The 11,556-nt window shown below is 30.9% G+C and overlaps 1 protein-coding gene across 1 annotated transcript; it reads left to right on the forward strand.

Annotated features, from left to right (window-relative positions):
• The first annotated feature begins 9,103 nt into the window (after positions 1 to 9,103).
• Positions 9,104 to 9,880, forward strand: LOC114739785 (germin-like protein subfamily 1 member 7). The gene is made up of 2 exons (XM_028927862.1): positions 9,104 to 9,244; positions 9,332 to 9,880. Exons 1-2 carry the CDS (start codon positions 9,121 to 9,123, stop codon positions 9,865 to 9,867), a joined length of 660 nt encoding a protein of 219 aa, XP_028783695.1. The 5' UTR covers positions 9,104 to 9,120; the 3' UTR covers positions 9,868 to 9,880.
• The last annotated feature ends 1,676 nt before the right edge of the window (positions 9,881 to 11,556 follow it).

Consider the following 11,556-nt stretch of genomic DNA (forward strand, 5'->3'; position numbering starts at 1 on the left):
AACTAAAACAATATTTTAGAATAGTGAATGAAGTGCAAAATACTTTAAAAATGAGCATTCAAAGTGATGAAGATAATTTAAATTAGAGATCAGCATTCTCTACTCATTTTTAAAATGGATATTCATTCAAAATGGAAAATCTAACAACAACAACACAAATATATACAAAAATTTTTCAATCACTCTATCTAGATTCCCAAGCCTAAACTAAAAACTCAATGCAAATAATTTAAATTTCACAAAAATAAACAATAAAAAATTGGTGATATAGTGAGTTCCTGCGTGGAAAATAATCATATAAATAAACCATAATATAATCAATCAATATAATGTAATAAATGAATATACATTTCATTCGCACTATCTAAGATGAGATTTAGACAACTCAGATTTTATTATATTCAATTAATGATATTTATTTCAAATAATTATTTACATTAAATTTCCAATTATTATTATTACTACTACCACTACAATAAAGCATCATATGGATTGTCCAAATCTCCAAATCCAGGCTGGCAGTTTGGGATTTTTTTGTGTGGAAAAAAGTGTTCATTATACCGTATCAAATTGGTCCCGAAATGGAGGACAGTGTATAGGCTTAGAGCCAGACAGAGTTTAAAAACGTGTTCTTTGTAGTTTCTGTGTTTGATGGACGATTCTCCAAGGGCCAAAAAAAAATAATCAAAGAGACCCACGACGTCCAGGAAATTGTCTTTATACATAGTGTGTTGTCATGTCACCCCAAAAAAAATATTCCTCTAATCTTTAATATAAAATCTAATTCACATATTTATTAATTTTTTTTAAATTAATTCTATTGATATCTCCTCAATAATAATCAAGTAGGAGGGGAAAGAAGTGAATTAAGAAAGATATTTAGTGTATTTTAGAAAAAAAATATCTAATATTCTTAATCTACTCAAATTAATTAATTAGGTTATATATTCAAGATGGGATATATAGTGTAGCAGATAACATACATATGTCCTCGTTACCAAAAAAAAAAAAAACATATATATGTCCTCAAAAATGGAAACCCAAAGTAGTGGTGGTCCTCAATTTGCCTTGTTAATTAATGTTTTTAGCATATTTGCGCGTAGTAGTCTTGTCTTGTTCGATGAAAACCCGTACGATACGAACGAGAGGTTCTTCGACCTCTGCTCCATGTTATCTCTCATTTCATCATGCATGCGTGGAAGTTACATCGTTAAATGCATACGTATAATATAGTATAATATTCCCTCTGCCCTTCCTTATAAGAAATGACTATCAAAATGGTACAGTTAAAAATGTTAGTTAAATTTAATTAAAAATAATTAATATGTAATATATATATCTAATTATATTCTTGTTTATAAAGAGAGTATATGAAAAATAATGAGTAAAAATTTATTATAAAAAGATAATAACATATCTTTAAGTGGGGTAAAAATGAAAAGACAAGTTTAAAATTTTCAGACAAAAAGATTTGTTTCTAAATCCGAACCTTTTATATCTCGATGCTAAACCTTAAGTGGCCAAGCAAGCAGTAAGAATGAATTCCTCTTTATTAGCTTCTTGAGAGCTTGGTTAATTTTGCCCCTGTAGCTCCAGCTTGCTCAGTTTTAGGGGTTGAATTGACCGACTTAGCATCCGGATCGATCACTGACTCTCGGCCCCGTTGTTTGGCTTCCACTCCAGTTGACCTCTCTTGTTCTCCTCCCCCCCCCCCAACACAACCGGGTGGAGGACTCGTAAACTTATTCCTGTAGGTCCTCTTGTAAAAGGACATGGAAGGAGTAAATAATTGTGAGACGTGGCATTATTTTGATGTTCTTGGTCCCACACATGGAAGCTTGTCCCATAAGCATTAGTTTCAAGCATTTGTTGGCCCGTTGGGCCAAATCTTTACAAAATCTGAATCCGAATCTTCTTATCATGGCCGCACGTTTTGGGCTTAACCTTGGCTCAATTCCATTTTGGGCTTGGGGTACTAAAATTACCATTTCACTCCTTTCGTCATCAATACCTGATTACCAAACGAATTCTAGAACTTAATCCTTAGTATATTATAAGGATTTTATTCCTTAATTAACTTCTTTAACTAAAAAAAATCATCCAAAAATTTCAGCACAAAAATTAACCTCTAATTAGTTTCTCTTGAATTTTCGGGAAAGATAGGCCATTGTTTCCAGAAGTTAGCAGTAAAATTATTTAAGTCATATTTGGGGATTAAACCTCTTCATAAGCTTTTTAAATTCTAAAAATAATATTTCATAATTTTTTTCCAAATTTTCCTAGGCATTCAATAATTTTAGTACTCATTTATTTCACTTATCTCCTTAAAATTTCACTCAAAAATAGGTGTTTTTTGCCAATAAAATAATTTTGAGGCTCTAATTGTTAAAATAATCTCTATGAACCTCATAAATATTTAACAACCCATTTTTCAGAGTCTTACAATTCAGGATGCTAAAAGATCAGTTTCAGTTCAATACGACATAATTTATTATGGGGCATACTCTAAATTCAATTGTAAAGTTGCTTGAATCTTCTGCAGGCCTCCAATATATTTTCCCTGTGACCAAAGCCACTGATATTTACGTAAGAAAATGTTTGATGGTTTTCTTTTTTTGGTTGCCAAATTTGATGTTTTCGTTTGAAAACCGTTGCATGTATGATGATTACTTTAAGGGTTAAGATGTGTTCAGCACTCCAAACTATTCTGTCAGGTGTGCTTAGTATCCTAAAGCATTTTGTGGTGAGTCCATCACCTTGAAGTATTTTTTCAGGTGCATTCAAGCTCCGTTTGGGTGACACCCCAAACCATGGTTTGAGGACCCAAACCATGGTTTGGGTGATAAGTCACCCAAACACCCACTGGTTTTGGGCAAACCGTGGTTTTAGACCAAAACCATGGTTTTGGAAAAAGCAGAAATTTTTTGCTTTTGGAGAAAAAAGGGAGAGTGTGAAAGCTTATAAGATATGTATCTTGTTATTTTTTTTTATAAACATATTTTTTATAAACATATTTAATTTTATATTTTATAAATATATATACATATTAATTATTTATTAATTATATTATCTTATGTATTATTAATTATGTTGGTAAAAAATATCTTATTAACAATTTTATTCCTTCAAATTAAAATATATCATAAAATCTATTTTTCTGTAATTATCATATTAACTTATGTCTTTTTTTTAGTAATTTGTATATATAAAAAGTGCTTCTGATAACAACTATCCAAACACTCTTACTTCTCAGAATCACTTTTTTATAAAATCTATTCTTCACAGAATCTATTCTCTCCAGAATCTATTCTCCAGAATCACTTTTCCAAACCACGGTTTGGTTTCATCCAAACACACCCTCAGTACCCTAAAATGTTTTATGGCGTAATTTTACTTTTAAAATATTAATTTTTTTCAAAAGGAGTTGTGTTTTTAAAGTATTATTTTATGAACAGTTTTAATTTCATTATTAACTCTTCAAAAGATCCATTAAATGAATGTATATTAAGCACCATATAATATTTTTCAAAATGCTAGATGCACCTAAAAAAATACTCTAAGGTTTTTAATGTACCTGAAAAAAGGTGTTAGATGAATCACAACATACTTTAGGTGTACTGGACGCACCTGGCAAAATGTTTTGAGGTAATGGACGTAGCTTAAGCCTTACTTTAACCATCGAATTTATGGTTTAGAGTTAGATAATTTCGAACAATTTATTTAGGGAAAATTACAAATGAAGTCCTCTAAATATGTAAAATTACAATTTGGGACCCTTAATTTGAAAAATAGCAAATAAGGATTCGGTTCTATTTTTGCAAATATGAAATCATGGTGAAATGTCTGAAATACCCCTCAGCTAAATAATAAGTTGACTATGAGAAATGATAAGTTCACTTTAGCGAATGACAATTTCAATAAACCAGATCACAACTTGACTGAAAGTATGCCAAGTGACGAGTTGACTATGGAAAATAATAAATTCACTTTAGTGAATGACAACTTCAGCAGATCAAATCATAACTTGGCTAAGGGGCATATTAGACATTTCACCCACATTTCATATTTGAAAAATAGAACCGGGTCTTTATTTGTTATTTTTCAAATTTAGAGTCCCAAATTATAATTTTACATATTGAGAGTCTTTATTTGCAATTTTCCCTCTCATTTACCTCCAAACAATTCCAGATATGAGCCATGTTTTCTTTCGTTTTTTTTTTTAAATGGTTCAGGCTTGGTGTTTCCATGCACATAAAGAGAAAAAAGTACGAACATAATAACGGAGACATTTGAAATCCTCGGATTTAAAGTATCTGGAGGTAACAATGCTCCATGCATGGGTATATTTCCCGGGGCGAGGTTCCATGGGATGTACTTGCTGAGTTCTTGAGAAGACCCGTGGTTACAACACCTAGCAGAAGGTTTTGTCAGGGTATATAACGGTTAAAAGAGACAACCATCATATACATGCAAATTTATTTTTAAATAAAAAAATATTTGATAAAATTTGACTGTTTCGTGATTAATTAAACATCAAGCTTTTTTTTTTTTAAAGTCAAAGTCTCTTTAAATTACTCTAGATTTGAGACTAATCTCTATTAAGTTAAAATTGCTAAAGTTAAAACTCTTCCAATAAGTACGCTTATCAGAATTTGAGCTTATGTTCTCCTTCCTATGCGTTAAAGCTATTTGTCATCTCAACCAATAGCTTATTACTACTTGGTATTAACCATCAAGCTTACTGGATGGAGGGGAGGGGAGAAGAAAATTTAATGAATTTGATTTAAAAAATTGAAGAAATGGGGTTAAAATTTTTTAATTGGTTTTTCTTATTTTTTTTCTTATATATTCCCTTTATTAACATTTTATACCTCAGTTCTCTAATTTTTTTTTTAAAATTGAACTCATTAAAATTTTTCCTCCTCTCTCCTCCATTTCCCTCGTATATAAGGATATCTTGATCAGGACAAGGGTGAACACCAGTAGGCATTAAATGAAAATAATTGAATTAAGGCGATGTTTCATTTGGACTTGTTGAGTCCAAAGAGTCCTTTAGGGCAACTAAACATCTGATAAACTATGTTTTCCTTTTTTTAATAGCGATTTAAAAAGTTCTTTTGCCAAACTGGAACAGAACATCAAAAGCACATTCTTTAAATGTAACCTAGACTTTCTTATACTCTTGAAAGTTCAGACTTTTATCTAAACAACCCTTTGTTCCCATATTTACCCCTCTAGATCAGTTATATATGTCTATTTTGTTCATTGACCCGTCTTCTTCTCTTTCGAATCTGTGAGTGCTTTTCTTCCTTCTTCCCATTCTAGAGGGGCAAATATGAGAACAAGAACATATTGTTACCAAAAGTCTCCCTTTTAGTAATGACATTAAAAATTGCCTTTGGAAATCTTCCTTTCAACAGTGACTTTTGATATATTGTGGGAGAAAGAGAAGGAAGAGAAGCGAAGTTAAGTTGGCCGAGATAACAATCAAAGCAAATTAAACAACATCATACTACTCTAATCTTTAATCTAAGAGCTCGTTTAACTTTTATTTTGATCTTTAATATAAGACCCCAATTCACTTTGGCTCTCATATTTATCTATTTTTTTCTAAGATATTCCTTGTAATAATAGTAGTTCTAACCAATACACTTAATTAGTACGGATATTTTAGGAAAGACAATATCTATTTATTAGAAATAACTAACGTAACTAATATCCTTAGTCTACTCAAATTAGTCAACTAGCTTTTATATTAATGACAAAAAATAGCCTTATTTATTCAAAACACATAATAATCATCAATAACATTAAATAGGCTGATTTATTTAGAGAGCAATATTAGGGACAGCTCATGAAACAGTATCAGCAGCATTAATATCAAACACCAACATACGCATCAATAATCACTCAACGGACTATCTTTCGAATAAGAGGCGCAAAGGTGGAGGATGGGGCCAAGGTGGGGGCTGCTGGCGGCGGCGGCGAATGGGTGGGGATTAGTGGAATGACATATTTTGTTACATTTTTATACTATCTCTGGTCCTTAATATGAGAGCTAGTTGTCTAATTTGAATTAGATTTAAGAAAGTTTGTTGAGTTAGTTATTTGTAATAATTAAGTGTTATTATCCATATAATATCCTTGTTAATCATGTATTAGCTAAAACTATCATTTAATCGAACTTTTAACATATGCAACTCTACAAAGACTACTTTAGGAAAAAAAATAGATAAGTGTGAGATACAAAGTGAATTGAAGTCTTATATTTAGGACTAAATTAAAAATCAAACTAGCTCTTATATTAAGGACCAGAGGTAATATTTGAAGGCAATATAATACGAATGAATGTTTACATGCTCTGATTTAATAATGTGGAACGCACCAGACATGGTTGAAGCATCCTTATGTGGACCAATCACCCTATATAGGATACTCTTTGTTATCATGAATTTCGATACTCCAGTTAGCTGATTTAGCACAATGAGAAACCTCAACAAATTCAAAATCAATTATTTGTCCCAATTTGGTACTTTCTGAATGTTGGTCTCCATTATGGATAATCACCTTCTTTGCATCAGCACCGATTATCACCGAAATCGGGCACGTATAGTCCCGAGTTTGTTCGGTTTGAATTCCGTGGGCAGTGTCGGTGGCATCAAGAATGTGGTATAGCTTACCAGGCAGAAGAGCTTTGCGATGCACATTTTCTTCAGCTAGGGTTAGGGTTTGTTGAATGATGAAGGCAAAGAGAAGGAAAATAAGAGGAGGCAAAGAGGTGCTCATTTTGGAAGACTGAAATATGATAGAAAAGTGAGAGGGTGTGTTGTGGAAAATGGAAGCTTGCATGGCTTCTATTTATAGAGTTACAAAAAGGTGAGAGGGCAATAATAATCATGCAGTTTAATTAGCTGGTTTATAAAAATGAAAGTCTTTTTTTTAATACAAAAAATGAAAGTCTTTTAATTTCACGCAATAGATCAATGTTGATAAGGTGAAGGACAACTGGTTGTGGTTTCCATTGAATTGGGCCGCTGCTATTCGCTAAATTACGAGAGATATTAATTAGCATGTTTTAAATAAATGACTCTGTAGATTCAACCAAAAAAACAAAAAGAGCAAATGAATAAGTAATTCTTTTCTGGAGAAATCCAGTCAACTGGACCACTGAAATTTGCTAAAACACATATAAGTTAACAATTGACATTGCTTTTGTATATGTGTATGTGTGTGCATATATATATATATATATATATATATATATTGCTTTCACATGGGAATTCTTCATTGGAGATTATCTTATTCGATAAATGACAGTAATTACACATGTCAATGAATCTCCATCAATGATTAATTTCTATGCATATTAATGGGGATATTTTAAGAAAGATAGTATCCATTTATTACAAATACCTAATTTAACTACCTTAATATTTACAAATTGTTATTTAGTTCTTATGTTCAGGACCGAAGGCAGTATATTGATTTCTGTCTCATTTCAATGATACGCTTAATAGTACAAAAACTGTTGTTAATAAAGTGAGACTTGTTCTACAAACTAAAGTAATCTTACAATCGAATCACATATATACAGAGTAATAATTAAATCAATCATGCTTACCTCAGTTCTTAGCTTAGCTTAGAAAGCTAGAGAGGAAATGATGCCAAACCCCAAATTCAAATGCAATTTACATAATTGGAATAATTACTTATCAATACATAGGATGATCAAGTAATAAACAGTACTTTTATATATAGCTTAAAATTCTCAATTCTCTCGCCTATTGTCAATTCTCAATTCCCAATTTCACATTCCCAATTTAAACTCAATCGTTTTTTGTAATCCAGTTAACTCATTAGAAAGCTCAGTTCACCATCTAATCCTCCAATTGCACAAAATCCGCTAGTTGCATAACTTAGGGTTCATCCAAAATATCTTTATGTAAAATTCAAGTTTAAACCAGCAATTTAACCATTAAACTTAAATTTAACCTTAGATAAAATCAACCAAATCATTAAATTGCATTTCAATTGTATAGTAATCATCATTATCCAACTTAAACTCCAATTTGTTATTAAACCCTAACTCCAAATCACCTAAATCATAAAATAGTGTATGTAGACTGCCTCCATCAATGAAAGTAATTAGTCAAGGAAGTTTAGTTAATTAGCTAGGAAGTTTTATAATTAGTTAGAAACACTAGATGAAAAAATTATTATTTTAATTTCGATAAAATGTATTATATTTTAAAACATGTGGGAGATGCTTGGATCAAAAGGATTATAAATTATATATACAAATAAGCGAAAGAGCAAGTAGATGAAGTTTGGTATATGTGATTTAGAGTAAGTGAAACAGATAAATATGCTGCAGGAGTAATACCTTGTCAATTAGTCAAAAGAATGAGAGCTTTGGGTTAATAATTAAGGGTTCAGTCATCCACTATAACAAAATTAATTAATTCAATTGATAATTGTTATTGTAGTATGGATATAAATGTTTTGCATTAGAAAAAACAGCAAATTAGCAATAGATTTTAACAACAGAATTAGCAAATTCTGTCAAAAAAACCGTCAATAAATTTATTAACGAGGGAATTTTGTTGCTAAATTGATTAAGGAAAAAACTTTGATCGTTAATGTGTGGTTTCTTAATAGTTGATTAAGACCATCCGCCTAAAACCTGGGGTAATAAACAAAAAACAACGGATTAATTACCGGAGTAGTTATTGAAAGGCTGAAGGAAACCAACATGAGCTGCCACGTTACGTTACATATGCCCCACATGTCTTTCTCTCTCTCTTTCTTTTATTATTTCTTTATCTCTTGTTCTAGGAATCAATCACTGACACGTTAATATGCTTGTAACTTTACGCGGCCTAGATTAATGAAGAAGAAGACTGATGACTAATGCAAGTCAAATTTTACTTACCTTGTTAATATTTGATTAGCTAACGTGGATATATTTCTTTTTGATTAAATGGGAAAACCCAAAAAAAAAAAAAAAGAATACTAATTCAAATGGACGGCTGCTCCCTTGAGCTATAAATAGATGGCAACCACAAATTCATTTGATCACAACAACACACAATTAGAAGTTAAAGAAAAGATTTGAGAAAGATGAAAAGTTCAGTATTTATCTCACTTATTGCTCTCTTGGCCTTGGTTTCCTCCTTTGCTTCTGCCGATGACCCCAGCCCTCTCCAAGATTTCTGCGTGGGTGTGAATGATACCAAATTTGGAGGTAAGTGCACACACACAAATACCATATATACTGTATCTCTCTATGTTTCTTGTCATTGATTTGTAATATTGAATTGGTTTTGTGCAGTATTTGTGAATGGGAGATTCTGCAAAGATCCCAAGTTTGTGGAAGCGGAAGACTTCTTCTTCCACATAATGGAAGGCAACACATCAAACCCCTTGGGCTTCCAAGTAACTCAAGTGTCTGTAGATAGATTCCCAGGACTCAACACTCTGGGCATCTCCCTTGCTCGTATCGATTATGCTCCCAATGGTTTGAATCCTCCTCACACTCACCCTCGTGCCACTGAGGTGTTGACTGTCCTCGAAGGGACTCTTCTGGTTGGATTTGTGGCTTCCAATCAAAATGATAACCGTTTCTTCACCAAAGTACTCAACAAAGGAGATGTGTTTATATTTCCCTCCTCTATGATTCACTTTCAGCTCAACATCGGCCGTGGCAATGCCGTTGCCCTTTCTAGTCTCAGTAGCCAAAATCCAGGAGTTATTACTGTTGCAAAGGCTGTGTTTGGATCCAAACCTCCCATCCCTATTGAGGTTCTTTCTAAGGCCTTCCGAGTTAACAAGGGCATAATTGCCTTACTTCAAAAGCAACAAAAGTAAAACAATAACTAAACGATCTATTTTGTAATAAAATACTCCTTTGGTCCTAAATATAAGACCCTTATACTGTGTATAAGAGTCTTAAATTACTGTGTATAAGGGTCTTATATCTAGGACCAGAGGAGTAGTAAATAAATAAATGTGCATGCAGCTACTTTGTGTTGTAGCCTCAATTATATGATATGCATGCATGCATGCATAACCAATCTCTTTCCTCATGTTGTAGCCTCAATCATATATTTTGGCATACTTAAATGTGGTGTGCTCTCTTTTACCTCATACGTTGTTCTCTCTTCCAATTTCTTTTGGCTTCCTTCTTAAGTGCTGTTAGCTCAATAATACTACTTACAGCTCTGAAAAGCGAAACGTCTTATATGTTATGTACTTCTTAGGGAGAGAATGAGTGAGAAAAGATGAGAGACAATGAAGGATAAAAAACGAGAGACATTAATTAGTTAGAGAAAAGGGAGAAATAAATTAAATTTTTAAATAAGTACAAAATGTAACTTATAAAAAACAGGTGCTTTATTCAAAAAATTATAACTGTTGGAATAATAATAACTGAACTCGTGTTTTCTTATTTTCTTCTTTCACAACTGCGGAATTTGGAATACTTTATGCTTTGAAATTTGACAGTTACGTTACTGTGTTGACTTGGCTAGATTGGACTGTGCTTTAATTTCCATCGTTAACGCGTTAGTGACTTGAACTTAACGTGTGATTAAAATAGTACGCAATATATATATATTTATATATATGAGTAAAATACTCTGAATACCTTCTAGTTTGCATTAATTACAAAGACCTCTCTTCTATTTCAAAAATATACATTTAGTCCAATTATTTAACACCGTTAGGAATATTCTAAAAAGATTCTAAAAATATTATTTTTAACTAAAATTTATATTAAAATAAATTTTGTTTATTATTTCATCTCTCATTCTCATAAATTTCTAAATTATATTTGTTCAGTTACATCCATTTCATTTAGTTAAGATAAACATAAAAAATTAGATTAAAAATTTAACTAATTTTTTAATAAGTATATATACTTGACTAAATATGTTTATAAATTTTTGTAACAAAGATGTGTTTAAAAGTTTAGAATTATAAATTTAAATAATTTTTTAAATTTTTTAAATTTATATCATTTAAATTTTAAGATAAACAAGAACTATGTATTTGAAATATGTTTTTACAATTTAAAAAAAATCAAAGTAAATAATTTCTAACGAATGTGATAAAATATTAAAATTATAAAATTTTATGATTCAGATCAAAATTTTAAAAATAATTATTTTTTTATTTTATAAAAACAGCTTTTGGAAAATATAAATGTCTAAATAATTATTAAGTTAAAAAGCGGCATTTTGACCAAAAAAATAATTTAAAATCAAACTTAATGATCAACTAACAGTTTAGGTGGATGAAAATAAAATCTTAAATATAAAAGGAAGGTTTATGTAACATATGTTTTAACTGTAAAGAAGGTTTATATATGTTTTCAAAATAAAAAGAAGGTTTTTGTAATTGACATAAAATAGAAGAGTGATCGGTATATTTTACTCTATATTTGTGTGTGTATTTTTTTATGAAGCACTGAGTACTATTTGTTTAAAACGAATTTATCAAAGAGATATCGACAGTACAGAATATATGAAGAATTATAAAAATCACTTTACAGACATA

Source organism: Neltuma alba, unplaced genomic scaffold, assembly GCF_004799145.2.
Source record: "Neltuma alba isolate B1F8T4 unplaced genomic scaffold, ASM479914v2 tig00002907_pilon, whole genome shotgun sequence".
NCBI classification, from domain to species: domain Eukaryota; kingdom Viridiplantae; phylum Streptophyta; class Magnoliopsida; order Fabales; family Fabaceae; genus Neltuma; species Neltuma alba.